Raw genomic sequence first — 20,215 nt, 5'->3', positions numbered from 1 at the left:
ACAGTTGCCTTTTAGATGTGATTTTGTTTGTTTGAAAGTAAAAAATACGCACAGAGGGGCGCACTGGTGGCCAGGGGATTAAGGCACCGACCATGAACCTTTGGGACTGGAGACCTCTGTCAAAGAGTATAGAAGCAGAGAGATGAAACAGCCGCTGTTTCCATTTTGGACGCTTATTATATTTATAATATTTTATTGTTCAACACCTGCCATTTCGGTAGAATATGACTATAGAATAGAAATGCTTTTGTTTTACTTTTGTACGGCACTTTTAAGGCGACGCTTGGCTTTGCTGCTGGGCGCTCTTGTTGCAATGGAACGAACAATTGACTTTCACTTCTTAGCAAAGTTACTCCCATTCTCTCTCTCTCCCCTTGTTTCCTGCCTTCTCACTACTGCATATCTCTAATAGAAGCATAAAATGCCCGATACCTTTTAAAAAATCCAGACTGTAGTCTCCCTAAATTTAGGAGTGGAAGCAGATGATCCTTGACACTGCTGTCTTCTTATAGGATACCAGAAAAGAAAGCACCTTACCTTAGTCTTAAAATGTGGGTGTAATAAAGCCAGTTTGGAAAACAAGTTATCACGGACAGAGCCTTCATCTGTTTATGTATTCCACGTTAAAAGTACCCTGTGCAATGTGCAATACATGTCTCGTTTTATTCTAGTGCGAGGCCGTAGTTAGCATTCCGGCCCTGTTACCCCCCCCCCCCCCCCCCCCCCGGCTCAGAGCCTCACATTTTTGAGTCAGCCATTCCTCTGTGTGTGGAGGTAACAAGCCAGAACAGTCTGCATTGTACTGATGCTATTGAGAGACTGGACACTGATACAGCCCCCGGCCTCTCCATTCAGCTCTCTGGAAGTTACACCGAGGTCATATGGAGCCAAAGAGGAGGGGAAGAACCAGAGGAAGAGGGAAGAGGAATGGGGATATCTGGAGGCGAATGGTCAGAGGGAAGTAAGATTGATGGCAGGATGCAAAAGTAGAGATATAGGAGGACCAGCGCTGATGGAAAGAGACACACAGTGAGAGAGAGAGAGAGAGAGAGGACACAGTTGCCAGGGGAAGAATTCCCCTCTATTTGCACAAGCCAAGTGGCCAGACCGTCAGCTAGTGATTGATATGCAAAACAAGCCGGCAGCGAGCACTTTTTCTCTGCTTACGCTCACAGAACGGCAGGGCGCAGGATCAATGGCTCGATCCCCATCAAAGCCCACTCCGCCTCAGAGGCATAGGTGTACTTACTGCTGAGGCTTCTGACCCGGGCCTAGCAGAGAGACGGGCGGTGGACACTAATTAGAGAGCAGGAAAGGAGGAGGGACTGACCCTACCGTCACATTAAAACCAGAGGTGGACGGAGATAGAGATCTCCAAGACTAGATTGTCGCGGATACTTTCTCCGGTTCGGTCCCGTTGTATAACCCACTCAATCATCTCTGGAGCCGTCATGCCAGCATCCAGGGGAGGACGGCTGCGTAGGAAGGGCTGCTCGCTGGCCAGAAGGACCCAGCGGCAGGCCACGGCAGCGTGGAGGCTGCTCTACAGACTGCTCTTCATGGTGAGCAGAGAAATCGGGGTATATTTAGAGATCAACTATGTTACTGCTGTAATATTTGATGCAGTTTTTTGAACGGGCCTCATGAAAAGTAGATGACAGAAAGTCGTCAGTACTCAACTGTGTTTTTAAGTATCGCTGCTCCTCAAAGTGAGTGGGTACAATAAAGGCTTTTTTGGATTAATATTGATATAGATGTGGTTTCATTTCAGTGTGAGGAGAAGGCTGCCATATTGGTTTATTTCATGGTTGTTTCTTTGGTCAGTTTGGAATGAAACGGAGTGGATTTATTTAAAATAAGGAATTGTACTTGACGGGAAGGGTAGAGCATTTTGTGATGAAACCCTTTGAAATCAAGGGGGATCTAGCGAGTGGGCATCACGTCCATGTTTGTATGGCATTTGACTGAAAAAGAAATGCGGCTGGACACCGTCAGAAGGAAACCGAGTAGACGGAGACAAAATGACTCAACAGCCTCTCACTTCATTTTATTTTTTTCTTTCACCTGCAAAGGTTGACAAAGACCTCTTTTTCTAAATTGACTTAAGGGCATACATGGCGAGAAGAGGTGGAAACATGATCCAGAGCTGTCAGCTGTCAGAGAGAAAAACCTGAATGGGAATTCACAGCAGCGCTGTCGGATCCACTCGTCTTTCCTGGCGCTCCCGGGCGCTTTTTCTCCCGCCTCCGCTGGCTCCCGGCCTCGGCTCTTAATTGCTTATTTGGGCTAGCTGTCAGCCTGTGTTGGTGGGATTGTTGTGAGGCAATTGCAATGCCTGAGTCATGAGCGTGCGTACCCCCCCCCCTCTCCGCTTTTTTTCTCTCCTTTTTTTTCTGCCCACCTCTTCCTGTCACGCTCCAATGCAGGTGTCTGCCATTTAGTGTTGATGAAATCTTACTTAGTTAGGAAGCTGTGTGAGAGGTGTTCCCATGTGTGTGTACACAGCGTTCCCGAGCGTCAAATTAAGCATTTTCTTCCCCAGCTCTGTGGCGCCGTCATCTTCTCATTCGTCGTGCGCGTGAGGCGAACATGAGCCCATATCCCTTCCAACGTGTGTGGGTGTGACGAGAATTAACTCGGCACTTGAGTGGCGGTGTGTGTGCGACCGGACAGGCCTCCCCGTTCCTCTGGGCGCCTGTGGCCGAAATAAAACGGCAGATATGACTGTTATCTCTCTCCCCCTGCCTGGAGCTACCAGTGGGCTGTTTGATGAATATGTACCTCTGATATCCTCAACCTCTGCGTTTCCTCCAGGCAATCTCCCCTCTGTCCGCCCGCCGGGCGCAATATGGAGTTTTCCCAGAGTGTGTATCAGTGAATGAAGGCTGACTGGCGCTGTGTGTGGCAGCATCATCGGTGTCTGAAGTGTATTTCGTGACCTTTTAATGGAATAGTGTATCAGCAGCTGTATAGTTACTGACATTCTTAAGTTCCTTGTGAATTCCTCCTGAATGAGAAGTGCAACATGAATGGTGGCGCGCACATAAACGGAATAAGTGGTTGCAAAAGTAGTTTCCCATTAGCTCAGACATTGAAGTAGATGATTGTTGAGAGAGAGTAGCACTGTTATACTAAATAAATCCTCAACTCAATTATAAGCACAATAAGCCATGCTAGCAGGATGGCAATGCTGGTTGTTCCACTACCTCAAATATCTCAACAACTTTTACGTACTGTATATTGCCATGAAATTTTGTAAAGACCGTCATGTCCCCCTCAGGATGAATCAGGTCAAAATTGGTCAATTTGTCCAAAGCTTTGATTTATGACCAAATACATGCAAAACTAATGACATCCCCGTCAGCCTCAGCTGTACTTTGTGTTTTGTATTTGTTAGCAAAAGTTAGCATGCTAAACTAAGGTAAACATTATACCTGATTAACATCAATCAGCATGTTTTGTGCAGACTGTATATAAGAAGTGGACGGAGCCACCGTGAGGTCACCCATTGGTTTGTGGACTGCCGTTTTGAAGCCACGAGTTCGGCATTTTGGTCATCGGCCTCTTGGTATTTGGCCGTCGCCATTTCGTTTTTTTGCAACCAGAAGTGACAAGAGGGTGGAGCTAAATGCAACCGAATGCTTAATATGACATTTTTGGCGACCAAAAAGGTTACAATTAACTTTAATAAACTGAAAACACACTGTGCAAGTTATAAAACGAAAACACGGACAGCTCCCAGACCGGACAACGCCGTGGTAGCTACCTGTCAATCATTAGGTAGCCACGCCCTAAAACATACCCTGCTTTATGGTCTATTTGACTCTAAATAGGACCATAATATACTAAATGAACATCATGCTGTATTGAAGAAGACTTGAAACTAGCGATTGAGACCATAAACTCATGTTTACAATGTTTGCTGAGGTAATAAATCAAGTGAGAAGTAGGGTCAATTTCTCCTAGACTTCTGTGACTTTTTTTTGCAACCAGAGGAGTCGCCCCCTGCTGGTTATTAGAAAGAATACAAGTTTAAGTCACTTCAGCATTGGCTTCACTTTTCAGAACCGGAGGTTGCCCACTTGTTTTTTGTCATTGTGAACATGTAGACTCTTAGCTGATTCTTCCTGCATCAGTGTTAACATGTACAGGTATGTCCATTTGCAGTATGTGTGTGTACGTGTGTCTTGCGCTCTCCAATGAGAACATCCCTCCACCAGCGTAGAGGGAGACATTAAGTCCCCTCATAATTATCATCCCACATTCAAAGAGCTCCAGAGTGGAGCGCTGCTGTGGGCGGTGGATCACTTGAAAGAGGCTTAACCCAGACATACATAGAAGACATGGAGAGGCATTTCCCCCCTTCTGTCTCTCTCTCTCTCTCTCACAGTCTGCAGTATAGTGCAGCATTGGAGGGCCGTCTCTGGAGTGACCACGCTATAATGAGCTAGCTGATGAGTCGCAGGCTTATTAATGGAAGCCCTTGATTGTATGTGGGCTCCCTGGGACCGGATGGGTGGTAGCTCACACCAGATCCAGAGCCTGAACGACTCAGACAAGCTTTCACACGCCGCTCGGTAAAGTGCGTACGTGTTTTGTGTCGATGCCCTGCAGTGTCGGAATGAAGGGGTGTTATCGATCCATGTGTGTTGCTGTACAAGCCTGTAGTAGTGAGCTGCACTCGAATGCTTGCTCATGCGATACCCCCACACATACATTACACACAGAGCAAGGCGGAGAGTGCTGAGCAGCTGTTTTGCCGTCCCACTGCGCTGTGTTGCTGTGCAGCGGATTGGAACCTGCTATTACTGGCACTTATCAGCCTCTGCTGACTCCAGCGACCGGCCACAGATTGTAATTCTACATCATGTCGGAATAAGGACGGCTGGGCGTCACGAGGCTATTTTTAGCATATAAATCACATCGTAATTGATGGCTTGCACACACTACAGTCTAGCAAAGATTGGCGCAGTTGATGATGCTTGAGTAGCTCGTCAGGTACGAAGCTGGTTTTGATTGGGTAGAAACATTTACCGTAGTGCTTGAAAAGCATACAGTGGCAACCGCGGTGTAATATAGAGAGAACTAAGGGAGAAGTGTTTCCCTCACTGCATATTTCTCTATGTCCTAGGGAAAATAGAACAGAGAGGCTCATAATGGTTCATTTTCTGCCACAGTTGCTCACAGACGACAAAATCGTACCCGCCACAGGCAAGACTTCGCAGTATGGTGCTGCCTACGGATGATGTTAACTTCCCTACCCCAGGCAATACGGTCCAATAAAGCAACGCGGTGCAGCTGTTTCCACCTCGAGTTGTTCATGGGGGTTCCACCTATCAGAGAAATACACTGGAGGAAACTACTTTTTTTGAATGAGCTAAATTTAGAAAATAAGATGCTTCTTCTAACCCCCCACTCTCCTCTAATACAAACTATTACAAGCTAAGACATGACCACTTGGGATCTCCCTGGCATGTCAAATTTCCTGGAATTGATGTGACACAAAGCTGCATAACTGTCCATTATGGATTGAGAAGAATAATGTAATGTGATATAATGCTATCTGCTGGGACATCCGGGTTTGTCTTTCAGATGCACTGTAAAGGTCTTTGATGCAAAGCCAATTAGCATAGAGAGCATAACTAAATCTACATAACGCTCTTAGTATACCCCAGGAGAATCACCGGCCATGTACAGAGTAGAATTATATACATCATTATTTCATACAGCAATGGAGCTGAAATCATTAGTGGTGAATAGCTAAATGAGGGAGGTAAAAGACGTTTCATTAAAAGACGTTTTTTTCATTTTAATAGATCCTTGAGAGCATGTTTCTGTGCAGATACATGCCCGTGTGCACATGCAGGCAATGCAATTTATTATAACAAGTGTGATCCTTATTTTATCCCTGAGATGCCTAACCTAAATACACCCCCCCCTCTCTCTCTATCGCCCCCTACAGAGCGTGGACACAGTGTGCACCCTCTACCAGTCCTTCCAGGAGGGTACGGGCCCTGGCCCCGGAGGTTTGATGGACGACGCCAAAGAAGCTCCAGCGAGGCAGGGAGGGGAGTCTGGGTCGGGTGCCACGCGAGAGGCCACCCTGCTCAGACCTTGCCCCAAGCACATGAGCGCCACTGAGAGGTTACGCAAGGTCATCCAGGAGCTGGTGGACACGGAGAAGTCCTACGTCAAGGTGAGGCCGCAAAGCTTTGACTGCTGTCATATTAGAATTTCTTCCAAGGAAGCTAACATGAATATTTGATTAAACTCTATTTTGAAATCTCTACCAGTCCCATTTTTTACTCCTCAGTTATAAAATGATATACTTTTTTTTTTTACCAAGACAAAAAAAGGCACCATAGTATCTTTTGAAACGAACTCCTGACTGGACTAGTCGTGTTATTTCGTTGAGACAACAGGAAGTTACTGCTCCCAGTAAAGAAATGGTCTTGCACATAACATTCTGTAAATCTACAAATTGTTGTTTTTTATGCTTTGGTTCTTGTACAAGTGGGAAAAAAAGGAAAGATATAACATGCCAATTAGTGATGGATGGTAGATGGATTTTGTTGACTTTGGACAGAGCTAGGCCAGCTGCTTCTCCCAGTTATTACTCTTTATGCTATGCTAAATTAGCTGTCTGCTGAGTCCAGCTACATATTTGTCTTACAAATATGAGTGATATCAATCTTCTCATCTCAGTCTCAGCAAGAAAGCGAACTGAACTTTTCCTTTTTAATAAAAGATATTAAGCTTAGGAGTGACATGGGGCATAAAACAACAAGAAGAAATGAAAGAGAAGCTGTTTCCTGTGTCACAGTTAGAGCACCTCCTCCTCCTCCTCCTCCTGTCTCGCCTTATTTATCTTCCTCCCGCCCAATCATTTTGCTGCCCTCTTGTTTTCCAATATGACCTTTCCCTCCCTGACGCACATTAAATAGCCACATTCATGATCTTCTTGACTCTGCAACACTTGTCACGGCTGGCATTTTTTTCCCCTTTCTCCTTCATCTCCTCATTTTTCATTAAGTCCCCTTTCCCCCGTGCACCCCTCCTCTTCGTCAACTCGCCGTTGATTTGTAATTGAGTGAGAAGATCGTCTTATCCAGAGCGCCTCGATGCAGGCCTGCCCGCTCGTATCCAGGCACCTAGCGACTGAGGCAGTTTGGGGGGGAGGAGGAGGAGGAGGAGGAGGAGGAGGAGGAGGAGGAGGAGGAGGAGGAGGAGGAGGAGGAGGAGGAGGAGGAGGAGGAGGAGGAGGAGGAGGAGGAGGAGGGAGCTCATAAATCAACCTAATGAGAATATCTCCACTGATACCAAGACAAGCTACAGCCACATTAAAGTGGCGGGGGGGGGGAGAGGAGAGGAGGGGAGATAGAGGGAGACGATGGAGACGATGGAGGAATGAAGTGAGGGACTGTGGGAAGGAGACAATTGGAGGTTATAAAGGGAGAAATAAGTAGTGTTTTGATGATGAAAGGGATTTTAAAGGACAGGCAGGTTAAAGGATAATGTTTATTATTGCCATTTTGATACTTCTTCTCTGACCTTCCTCTCCATTTTTTTGTGTGCACAGGACCTGGCCTGTTTGTTCGAGATCTACCTGAAACCCCTGCAGAATGAAACCTTCCTCACACTGGACGAGGTGGGTGGCGAGCGTCTGTCATAGTGTGCAAAGTATGATAAACATTATGAGAGGTGTAGCGTCCGGAGGCGTGTCCTGGGAGGTGTAGAGGCTATATAGGAACGTGGAATTCATTGAGTGCTTATTACCCAGAGGTGACGTCGATGAACCCTGCCGGTCCATATCTCCCTCATTACCACTGGGACTGGCTGGAGGACAAATTAGCATTCCCCTACACTGACCTTCTTGCGTCCCACTGAGACACGCCAATAATGGCTAGTTTAAGAGTAAACTCACCCTTTAATTATTCACCTCAGATGCACGCATCACAAATACCTGTACGCTGATTTCACTGCACCTCTTTCATTAAGACATTTTTGTCTCCTTAACTTAAGGTGTTATTGTGTTTTCCGGTGACAACATATAGTAGCTGCAGCATTCTAATGACCGTAGTGTTGCAGTTTCCAGCCCCGTGTGCAGCTCTGTGCCACGTGTGACCTCAAACACAGGATGACTCTCCCAAGACACGCTAGTCGATAAGGCCGCTGAGCACTGGGGCATATTAAAAGGCCATTATGGGACGGTGGGACGTGTCCAGGCACAAAATGGACAAGAGCATGCTATCCCCCGATCGGCTTTTAATGAAGGGAAGTGTTGACCCCGGGTACGCGTGTCGGAGAGGGTGCGTTAGACAGTAGAAGTTTGTCTGTGTGTGTGCTGCATTTCAAGCAGAGCCCATAGCTTGTCCTTAAGTGCCTTTGTCAGTGAGATGGAGCCATCAGAGTGGAGGTTTTTATAAAACTCCAGGGTGCCTGTCGGACTGACTGTTATGAATCACAAGCTATATTGGCTCCTTTTTTCATGTTGCTTCATATTCTTTCAATCTCTCCCTTCTCTGCCATTTTCCCGTCATCCATCCTTATCCATCACCTTCCCACAATTCCATACTACCTCTCCTTTCTTCACCTCTTTCTATCCATCATCCCGCTACCCCCGTTCTCCTCTTTAGATGGAGAGTCTGTTCGGCAGCCTGCCAGAGATGTTGGACTTCCAGAGGGTCTTCCTGCAGACCCTGGAGGAGAGGATCGCCTCCTCGCCTGACTTCAGCACTCTGGAGACTCCCTCACAGTTCAAGGTGAGATTCACACACACGGTAACATATCATCTTATTGATTAAATGTCCAAAGCTTCAGTGTGGATTCCATGCGATATGAGTATAGAGAACAACATCATTCTCAAAACCAGGAGCCACTATTCCAAAGAAAGGAATGATCTTTGAGATTTATAAATAATTGAGGCGGTGCGACAGGAGGCATCGCCGGCTGATTTATAGGCTTGACATGACAAGGTGTGGGGTCTATCGATCGAGGCGGCGGTTCACTGGTTGGATTGTGAGCTGCAGAAAGCTAGTGTGCTCAAGAGGCTAGGCGGGAGAGGGAGAGGACAGAGGGGGCGTTTGGATCGTCTCCCGAGAGACGGAGGACAGAGTGGTCCGGTCATGACTTCACATGTTCGCACTCTTTCATCCCCTCCTCTCTGTTCTCGTACTTTGGCTTTGTGTAGCATCGCTCTCTCGCCAACTGTGCGTTACACTCAGTCCCAGCCTTTGTTTCTCTCTCACACTTCTCTCTCGGTTCACAGAAGCTGCTGTTTTCTCTTGGGGGATCGTTCCTCTACTACGCTGACCACTTCAAGCTCTACAGCGGCTTTTGTGCCAACCACATCAAGGTCCAGAAGGTCCTGGAGAGAGGTACAACACACACACCTGAACAACATGAATAGTACATGAATACACTCCTGCTACACAAAGTGAAATAGAGAATTGACATACGGTATAATAATAACATCTGCAGATGCATACTAATTCAAAGTGTCCCACAACCCCTGATAAATTCAGCTTCCTTGCCGCATGTTGCATCAGAGAACACCTCACGGCACTCACTGAAGGTTTGGCCTTCTCTCTTGGGAAACAAATCAATTATGTACGAAAGTAGAAGTCTGAGTGAGACAGTGGATGAAAGTGAGGTGACGATGCAAGCCCCGTTCCATCTCCATCATAATGCACGGACACGCACGCAAAATATTAGCAACAAAATCCACCTTTCACTTTGTGATCTACGGTTTCTAAACATCCAAAGCTATTACCTGTTTTACAAGCAGATGAAGATTAAACAAACACATGCATTCTATTAATACACAGACATTGGATAACCTTGTCCACAAACAGCGGACCGTTACAACCCGAGAGCCCTAATAATTCCTTGTGTCGCCCTCGGCGTGTGACAGAGTAGAAATTTTAAACTTGATTTACGCCCACTACGACGCCGGCCGCTCTGCCACTATTTGGGAACGCTGCCCAGCACAGAGAAAAATGTAAGAAGATTGGCTTCTTTGCCAACACGGTGGGGGGATGGGGTGAGCAAATTGCCCCCCAGTGCGGCTTAAATCTGCCCCATTACTAGAATTGCATGGGATATTCCTCGAAGTACGCAGCGGGATGGATGTTTAATAGGATTAGAAGAAGAAAAACACTCGGAAAAAGTCCCTGATGGATCCGAATTACCTAGAGGAGAATAAAGTATGGTTTTCAAAAGCAACACTGGTGTGTGAAAGAATTTTCTGCAGTGTTGAATACTTTGAAAGTTCATGAAAATTATGTTTAATTATGCCACCATCAGGCTATGGGAAGGTCCTTTGTTATGGAAAACCTTCTATTTGATGCACTGTTAAATAGCCTAAATCTGTGATCTACATGTAAGCAGAAGGGTAGAAGACTTAGTTTAGTTTTTTATTACTTTATTTAAGGAGTTTTGTATTATATAAACATATACAAACATACCAAACTTGTACAGATATTACACTTCTTTTAGGTTTTAATTTAAATGTTTTATTTTTGGGGGCTTTTCTTTTTCTTTTCTTTTTTTAAGATTTATATGGTAAAAAAATACTGACTATCCTTTTCAAAAATCACCTGAGACCTTGGCATAGTGTCTATTCTTAAGTCCTTAAGTCCTGTGGGCCGTGCCAACTCAGCGCAAAATGACTCCAAGTGCTTGAGTGAAGAGAAAAGATGCCAGATTCAAAGTACTCTACTTTACAGGGTTCATGCACCCTATTCTTTAACCAAAGCTTTAAATGGTGGGGTGTACTGCATTATAGTTGGTGCACACAAGCTAATATTAGAACAACATGTAGCACAATAACGGCACAGTACAGATAAGAATAGCCAAGTGTAACAAGGGCGATAGTTGCACATTCCACACGCAAGAGTATATAGTTGGCTCGGCGTGGTCACAACCAGCTGATCCAAGGACACAGAGAAGAAATCTGTGGGAGTTTGTCAACCCTTAAAGTAATTATATGCCCGTCTTCGCCATTATCATCACCCCCCTCTTTCCCATCATGCCAAGGGCCCTGGGTTGCCTTAGTTTCTCTGTTTATTTGTCGACTCGTTAATTGCCTGCCAATTACTCTGGGAGGTGTCGATGCGGCTGCCTGTCTGTGGCTGGGAGTGCTATAATTAATACTTTAATGGCCCCCCTCTCAGTACGCGTCGTGGAAGCATACTGCTCAGGCAAAATGTCATCACCTTTACAGAAGGCTCATTCTGTGTTATACCTGCCGTTTCGCACTATGCTTTTTGGCTTCACTATAAACTAACGAGTCCCAAGTTGATAATTTTCACCATGTTGTAAATTTAGTATTTAAGTAACTCATCACAGCTCTGCTAGATTTTGCTTTTGTGAAAACAGCTCGTCTTCAATTTATTATGATGCTCGGGGGGTGATGGGCTGTGTGTAATTGGTTGCATTAGCAGATGTTTACACTTATACTGCAGTGGTCATGGTAGGCTGGAGAAGCCTACACTACCCCCTGCTGGAGACAGCTTATTGCACCAGGATTCTGCACTGTGCATGCATAGGACTATTTCCAATCTGAGACACATCTGTCTCACTATGTATGCATGAGACCATCAGGAAACACAAACAAAGACTTGCTGAAAGATTCATATTAATTCAGCATGCGTGTGTTTTTCAGCTAAGACGGATCAGGCCTTCAAGGAATTCCTGGATGCGAGGAACCCCACCAAGCAGCACTCATCTACCCTGGAGTCCTACCTGATTAAACCGGTGCAGAGGGTGCTCAAGTATCCCCTGCTGCTCCGGGAGCTGGTCTCCCTCACCGATGCCGACAGCGAGGAGCACTACCATCTCACACGTAAGGAGAAAAAATGCATTTGCAGACACACGTGCACACCCACGCGCACGAGGAGGATGCATTATGAATACGGGGCCATGTTCACACTTGTCATTTCATTGTCTTGTTGTCATGCTGTCATGCCTGGGAGCATTAAGTGACACATCTCGGCACATAAGAGATTACATTTTTCTCATGCACACACAATGAGCAAATAAAAAGCTGCTACTGTAATGCAAAGCATCTACATATACAGTCAAGGATTGATCCCTGTTAACACTTCTTAATTGTGTTGTTGTCGTCCCCCGCAGAGGCTCTGAAAGCCATGGAGAAGGTGGCCAGCCACATCAACGAGATGCAGAAGATCTACGAGGATTACGGCTCCGTGTTTGATCAGCTAGTTGCTGAGCAGAGTGGCCACGATAAAGAGGTAGACAAACATTTCAGACTCCCGATTTATAATCATCAAGCATAGTAAATAGCATGGTGTTGAATATAAAATACTTATCACAATCAGTTTAAACTACTTCAACCCAGTTAGCCATCAGTACATCAGAGTGGGGCTGTTTAGCTCCTCATGTTGTTTACGCCGTCTTCTGCGCATTGCCTCTGGGGATCGAATACATTTACAAATTGATGGAATATTTAGTTGGCAACCACTGCAGTATAAATATTCAAAGTGAATGCTAAGTAATGCTGTCTGGGGTACTGTATGTTTTCAGTGTATTTAAACCGTTCTCAGGCAGAAATGATATAAAGGTTTGCTTGAAAATCAGCTTTCACCCCATGTGCAAACAGTCGTTTGTATCGTCTGTGGAGCCTCATTCATAGACATAGATACTTAGTATGTATCACACAGCTGTATGCTCCAGCAAAAAGCCAAATGTCTGGCTTGTTATTCTTCTGCTGTTTTTTTTAAACCGTCTACTGTGTGTCTCTCTCAGGTCACAGAGATTTCTATGGGAGAGTTTCTCATGCATTCCTCAGTGGTCTGGCTCAACCCGCATTCATCGCTGGGTCGCATGAGAAAAGACCCCGAAATGACCGTGTTTGGTGAGTCTGCATGCTTCTCCTAAATTTTGTTGCTGTTGTATTCTGGGAAATTGAGTCTTTCCCTACCCTCAACTTCCACCCTGCTAGACTCCAACATTTTCTGAACAAAATTTGTTTTAATGCCACTAATTTCATTAACTCAACTTGCAATTTTTAGTTTGTAGCGGGCTCAGTTTTAAAGCTAGAGTGAAAATACTAGTATCATATGAAACTATAAAACCTAAAGTCATACTAGCTTGTTGCAAAGGAGGTTAAATAACGCTCCAAACTTGCTCTAAATTTTGGTGAGGAAAAACTGGCGTGGCCATTTTCAAAGGGGTCCCTTGACCCTTGACCTCAAGATATGAGAATGAAAATGGGTTCTATGGGTACCCACGAGTCTCCCCTTTACAGACATGCCCACTTTATGATACTCACATGCAGTTTTTGGGCAAGTCATAGTCAAGTCAGCACACTGACACACTGACAGCTGTTGTTGTCTGTTGGGCTTGAGTTTGCCATATTATGATTTGAGCATATTTTTTTTATGCTAAATGCAGTACCTGTGAGGGTTTGTCATTGTTTTGTGTTATTAATTGATTTCCAATAATAAATATATACATACATTTGCATAAGGCAAGCATATTTGCCCACTCATGTTAATAAGAGTATTAAATACTTGACAAATCTCTCTGTTGGGTACATTTTGAACAGATAAAAAAATTTGATTAATTTGCAATTAATCGCGATTGAGAGCCCTAGTTTCTGGCAATCAATATTTAGAATATTTAGTGACCTCATACACAACATGACCACATAGAAGACTATTTTGTATTTTACCTGTGGATGTTTGCTGTTAAAGTTTAATCAGTACAAACCAAGTGTATTGGGTTTTCTGTAGAGCCACACAGAATTGTGTCTGCAATAGCAACAGATTTCAGTGACTCTCAGTATCTGGAGCTGTAGCGCTGATATACGCTTTAAGGCTTCAAGCCGGCATCTAAAATGCTTCTGCGGGTTGCACTGCTTTCAGTCGCTTTCCCCAAGAGGCACTCGCAGTCAAAACTAAGTCGCTGATGTGTTCTCTCTCACCAGTGTTCAAGAAAGCGGTGATATTGGTCTACAGGGAAAACAACAAGCTGAAGAAGAAAATGGTGAGCATTGTGTCTATGGCACTCATTTACTCTCACATGCCACAAATGGTGGGAAACTTAGCATTTATTCTCTTCTCCCCTATGTGGCACTCTTCGTGTTATGACCAGACCAACCATCGTTCAGCACTTTCTCACGGAGATTTGGACCCCTTTAAGTTCCGCTGGCTCATCCCGCTCTCTGCGCTGCAGGTCCGATTGGGAAACACTGCAGGTAAGAGGCTGGCACACTGCCACATTGTCCCCACTAAATCACTCACAAAGTACATCCACTAAATCTTTTTGTTCTTTCTCTCCCTTCATATTTCCCCACACAAGCCCCTAAACTCATTCTCCTTGCCCCCACACACACCTCTTCTGGCATTTATACTCCTCTCCCTCCCTCCTTATCTCCTTCTGAAACCATAAACCATATTTGGACTGTGTGATTAAAAGCTTCTCTTTTATTTCCTCACTCTCCCAGGAACAGGCACGGAGAGCAGCTGCATCTGGGAGCTGATTCACTCCAGGTCTGAAGTGGAGGGGAGACCGGAGACCGTCTTCCAGCTGTGTAGCAGGTCAGAGATTAAACTTTCAGGTGGAATCAGTGATGATTAATGCTGGTATGCATTCATGGATTCCATAGACTTCTTTTTAAACAGAATTATGGTATTTTTTCAAAGGTCATGGTCATATTTTTGATTATTTTTGCCCATTTCTATTGGCTATGATAACATTGTACTCAACGCGGTACGTGTTGTAAAAAGTTGGAGAACCACTGATTTAGTACAAGTCTCAGGTCTTTAAGAGCATCTTGCAGAATGCTTAAGGCACGCTGTAATTTTTTAATTTCAAGTTGTACAGAATCTGCAACATACTGTAATACAGCACTGTGTCATCAGCTTATAGATAGATATGACAGTTTGCCAGGGATGAAATTATATTGTTGATTAAAAACAGGGGGAAAAAAAGAACTGGACCTAAAATTGAACCCTGTGGAACACCTTTTGTTACTGATACAAACTCAGGATGGTAATTTTCCAATTTGACAGTTTGTTGTCACTCTTATAGGTAGTTCCTGAACCAATTACATGCATTAACATCAAATCCAATATTATGTAGCCTCTGCAAGAGCAGGCAGTGGTCTACAGTATCAAATACTTTGGTGCATTCCTGCTGCTGTTGTTTTAACAGTAAAACTGTCTACATGGGGGTGGTAGTGAGAGTGAAGCCTGTGACCCAATTGGTAATTCTCATTACACACTGTGAAATTGGGATCACTTCTAATGAATTACATCACACATTTCACCGGGGACACAATGGGACTCTCTCACAAATCCACTTAATCTATATTTAGCTGCTGAAATCAAATTAACATACCTTGTGCTCATGTTACTATGCCGTGTCCTCCTCAGTGTGCCAGAGAACAAGGTCAACATCATCAAGGTGGTCCGCTCCATCGTCAGGGAGAACGGGAGGAGGAACACGAGGACCGAGGGAACGCTGGAGAGGAACTGTAAGGAGCGACTTGTCCCGCTGCGCAGCACTCTGCCCGCCTCTGCCAGGATAGGTGAGCGTTCACAAGCATTCTTCTCAAAAATAGTTCTGTTGTGCAGGAGATCTTTCATTCAATTATAAATCTATGACCAAAACTTGAAAATTGTTTTGAGTACCAGGCACTGCCTCCTAGGGCTGCACGATTATGGCCAAAAAGGTAATCACGATTATTTTGATCAATATTGAGATCACTATTATCATGATTATTCATTGATTCTATTCATCTAAATGTTATCCTTTTACTTTGTTATTGTCATCTATAGTGGTTATTTACAAAAAAGAAAACCACAATATTCAAATGATTAAGATATAAATTATTTTATTTGAATTTAAATATTTGCTTTATTAAAAACTTTGTAGATCATGAAATGCTAGAGGGGCTGAGGGTGGAAGTGTTTTGCTCAGATAAAAGTGCCATTTCTGACTTGGATCTCCACATTGGTTACTAGGTTCCACCAGGCGTTCCTGGTTGTGTAAGCAGCCATTTGGAGACCTCTCCGCCCAGGCTGGGAATCCCAAGCTAGGGCCGGACTCGGACGAGGGGAGCCTGAGCAGTGGAACCTACAGTTCGTCTGGGGCTCCTCCACCTCGCACCTCCTCGGAGTCGCATATCCTCCCGATTCAGCTGACAAACTTGAAACCCCGCTCCACCTCCTCTGTGAAAGAGTCTGATATTTTAAGTGATGAGGACGATGACGGCTTTGGCGAGGGGGGAACAAGGAGGGACAGCGGAGACAGCAGTTCCCCAACTAGCGCCATTGAGGATCAGTTCCTCCAACTTAAACTCTCAGAGGACGCTGCGCCGGCTCCCTGTGTTCAACCTGAGGGAATGGGGGACACTCCGGAGACCCAACCCAAACTGATGCGAGGACACTTCAATGCTGTTAAGAGGAAAACCAGCAGTTGCAGGAGGAGCCAGGGCGCACTGTTGAACATGAAAGCACACAGCAGGTCACTGGACAGCCAGGCGGATGCAGCGTCGTCGTCAGGGGTCGTGGACCTCAACACGTTGCTGGAGAGGGAGTTCAGCGTCCAAAGTCTGACTTCTGTAGTGAATGAAGACTGTTTCTATGACCCAGCTGAGAGCTGTGCAGCTGACTCTGAGAATGCCACCTCCTCCTCATAGGGGATTGGCTGGACAGAGCAGAACTATACTGTACCAGGGCCACCAGTTAATGGTCTTAAAAGGTAAAAGACTCTGACCAAAGCCCCCTTGTCATAGGAGGGGAATCACCTGTGGCTCACTGCAGGCTCTACCAGTGTGGCTGTGAAGCTGTGCCTCAACTATGAAGTCTGTTTAGTAAGCCACACACCTGCCTGCTAAAAGTTAGCTGTCAATTATCTGTTCTGATGAAAGCCTATTGGCTGACAGACTCCTCTTAGAGAGGTGCAGCGAGGTGATTTCTGTCCCAGTGATAATAACTGCAATGAATCTGCCAAGCACTGATGCGTTCCCGCGATTTCCTCAGCTCTCTGGGCTTTGCCTCCTCCCAAGAAACTGTCTGAGTGCTGTATTCTATCCTATTTTCCCCTGCAGCTCATGCTGATTGACAGTTTTTATTTGATTTTTGACCTTTTTTCTATGAAGAATGGGGAGAATGTCCTCGGTCTGCCAGTCCCAAAAGTTCAAAGTTCAGCCACGGGATAAGAAGTTGAAATAAGTTTCTGGAAGCAGCCACACTGGTGCGAGGTCATGGGTTGGTAAAGTATTCATTTGTATTTGGTGTCACAGAACCAAACACTGTAGGTCACCGCTTATTACAAATAGCAAAGGCAAAGGAGGCACTGAGTGAAGGCTATCACAGACTAATTAGATCCACCCAAAGAGCTGTGGCGGTCATGTCAGACCTCCTGAAAAAAGATGACGTTGGCCTAAACAAACAGGAAGGACACCGACTTTTGCAACCAAGCCTTTTTGCTGTATTTTGTGCACTAAAGTACAATGTTTGCCTATATATTTGAAATATTTTGTATCTGTACAGGTTCTAATGTTATTAATGCTGTTTTTATTTATTAATAGGTTTGACTATGTATATCTTAGCAAACTAACTTTTTGAGTGAAGGCTTGAACCGTTGGCTAAATATTTGGTCCGTTAGTAAATACAAAAGATACAATACCGCTTGACATTTTTTCCCCACTCCATTTTAAATGTAGCCTACTGGATTTTGGTGTCTTTCCCTTAAGATTGTAATTTCCAGTGTATGCATTAGAATGTAGAAGTGTTTTTGAGATCTGGCTGATTAATTGAATGATTTAAACTGCAATAATGTTTAAAACTCAACGTTTCTTTTTATGTTTGTGTCCTTTATATATAATCTTTTCTATCTTTAAAACATTTATGTATTCTTTTATACATACTTGACACTGTACAGGGAAGACACAAGGCAGGAATTAGCAATAAATGCAGCTGATATTTTTGTAAAACCTTTTTGTTTGCCATAGCGTAAAGTACATGTTGAGGTACTATAAAAAACAAAGGCAAACCACTACTACATTCTTTACCTTCTCAGCTCAACTTTACCATGCCTTTTAATGCTAGCATACCAATGAATGTGAATGCCCCATTGCTATGGAATTGTTTTATAAATAAAAGTTTTATCTGTGAATGACGCCTGGAGAACAATGCTTTCAACTTGCCTTCAAAGTCTGCCAGTTCAATTTGTATGGTTCTTTAAGTTCTACTGACAGGTAAAGCAGTGCTGGGAAGTAAGTGTCTTATCTGAGGCCCGGTCCCTAGGCTTGATTTGCCACCAGTCCCTGATTAGCTGTCAAAAGAAATGAAGGTATTGGAAGAAAACGTATATCAATAGAATAATAATCATCTGACAGAAGTGGGGCACAGTTACATGAAGAAAGAGCTTTACTACACTGCTTGAATTTTAAACACGGACATGTGACTATTTTTATGAAATACTATATGACTTTTTTTTTCGACATACTATACAATGAGTTTTTTGTCATACTATGCAATGACTTTTTTCAACAAGCTATATGAGTTTTTTTATACTATAACTTCTTTCGACATACTATGTTTCCATTTTTCAACATACTATACTATGACTTTTTTTTACTCTTTGTTTTGTCATACTATGACTTTTTTCTGACATTTTAGATGACTTTTTTTTTCAACATACTATACTATGACTTTTCGACACACTGTACTATGACTGTTTTTTCGACATGCTATCCCATGACTTTTTACTCTTTTCGACATACTATACTATATTATTTTGGACATTATAATAATAATAAATTCGACTAATAAAGCACTTTCCAGGAACTCAAAAGACGCTTACTATACTATGACCTTTTTTTCGACATACTATTCTATGGCTTTTTTTCCGAAGTATTAGATTATGATTTTTTTTTTTTTTACTCCTTTTTCGACATACTATATTATGACTTTTTTTCGACATACTATACTGTAACTTTTTTTCCCTCTTTTTTCGACATACTATACTATATTATTTTGGACATTATATTAATAATAATAAATTTGACTTATAAAGCGCTTTCCAGGAACTCAAAGACGCTTACTATACTATGACTTTTTTTTCGACATACTATACTATGATTTTTTTTTCAAAATACTATACTAGGACTTTTTCGACATACTATACTATGATTATTTTTTAACTAGTTTTTACTCTTTTCTTGACATACTATACTATGATTATTTTCGACATACTATACTATGACTTTTTTCACATACTATACCATGACTTTTGATTACTTTTACTACAATGTTCTCGGAGTTTAGAAGCTCCAACTGCAATGACAGCTAGCTAGGGCCTTCTGGGGTCGCTACCAGCCAGCCGGCCAGTCACTCTCGTAGACCCCCGCTATGAGCTGGCTGGAGCTCTCTCAAGAGACCGTCTTTTAGATGAAAGGCTTTTATTTCCCTGTTGACGAATGATTTGTTTGACCCTTTTTAACATTACTCTATTATTTGTAGGTTATCCTTCCACTGTTTTGTTGCTGTAACTGAAAAAGCAGTTTGAGTAAATTTCGTCGAGCAAGGTTTTATATTTACAGTCTCCCTTCGTTGATGATCCTGTTTGTCTCACTTCACCATGAGCTGTTAGAATAAATTGTTTAAGGAGTGGGGGAGCTAAACCATGCAGTAACTTATAAAGTAAACAAATATTGTCATAAACAAAAAAAAATTAAAAATCCAAGCTCAATACATTTTATTTTTCGATAAAATTGCAATAGTGGTACGAGTTCCGTTTTTTTGTCCAGTGCTTTAAAAGCTTGTTTAAAGACTAAAGCTTGGCCTAGCATACTGCAAAATAAAATGGCTTTAAAGCAACATGCCTACTGTATGTGGTTTGCTGCGTGCAAGTCTTGCGTGATTCTATGTGTCGGGGTGATAAGGAAGGAGATAGCATTTATCTCTCTGCCAAAGCTACAGATTGTTGGACAGTACGGGCTGTGCTGAGTGTTGCAGACAGGCTGCTCATACGCAGCACCCAGGAATAAGCAGTATCAAGTCCAACTAAAATATGCATCCATAAAACATTACTATGTGGAAATGGGTTCTTCCTTTAATACCACACCCAGCCTCCGCCAATCACTCCTCACTGGGATGATGGCATAAGCTATTAGATGAGTGAAATAATAACTTCTGGGAGGTTAAGGGAATGGGAGTTATCTCAGCTGTCAGGTTTA

At 43.6% G+C, this 20,215-nt stretch overlaps 1 protein-coding gene across 4 annotated transcripts in view; it reads left to right on the top strand.

Annotated features, from left to right (window-relative positions):
- tiam2a (TIAM Rac1 associated GEF 2a) overlaps positions 1–18,150 on the top strand; it is a 108,729-nt gene extending 90,579 nt beyond the window's left edge. For all 4 annotated transcript variants that reach the window (XM_074661309.1, XM_074661307.1, XM_074661308.1 and 1 more), the window contains 12 exons: positions 5,963–6,196; positions 7,580–7,648; positions 8,637–8,762; positions 9,269–9,377; positions 11,666–11,845; positions 12,136–12,254; positions 12,769–12,877; positions 13,952–14,010; positions 14,119–14,221; positions 14,471–14,564; positions 15,402–15,556; positions 15,993–18,150. In XM_074661309.1, coding sequence (XP_074517410.1) covers positions 5,963–6,196; positions 7,580–7,648; positions 8,637–8,762; positions 9,269–9,377; positions 11,666–11,845; positions 12,136–12,254; positions 12,769–12,877; positions 13,952–14,010; positions 14,119–14,221; positions 14,471–14,564; positions 15,402–15,556; positions 15,993–16,669 — 2,034 coding nt within the window. In that variant the 3' untranslated portion in view covers positions 16,670–18,150. The remainder of the gene's footprint in view (positions 1–5,962; positions 6,197–7,579; positions 7,649–8,636; positions 8,763–9,268; positions 9,378–11,665; positions 11,846–12,135; positions 12,255–12,768; positions 12,878–13,951; positions 14,011–14,118; positions 14,222–14,470; positions 14,565–15,401; positions 15,557–15,992) is intronic.
- Positions 18,151–20,215: the final 2,065 nt, after the last annotated feature.

This window comes from Sebastes fasciatus, chromosome 15 (assembly GCF_043250625.1).
Source record: "Sebastes fasciatus isolate fSebFas1 chromosome 15, fSebFas1.pri, whole genome shotgun sequence".
In the NCBI taxonomy this organism is placed as follows: domain Eukaryota; kingdom Metazoa; phylum Chordata; class Actinopteri; order Perciformes; family Sebastidae; genus Sebastes; species Sebastes fasciatus.
The sequence above is the reverse complement of the archived record's forward strand: the minus strand, read 5'-3'. Positions and strand labels throughout refer to the sequence as shown.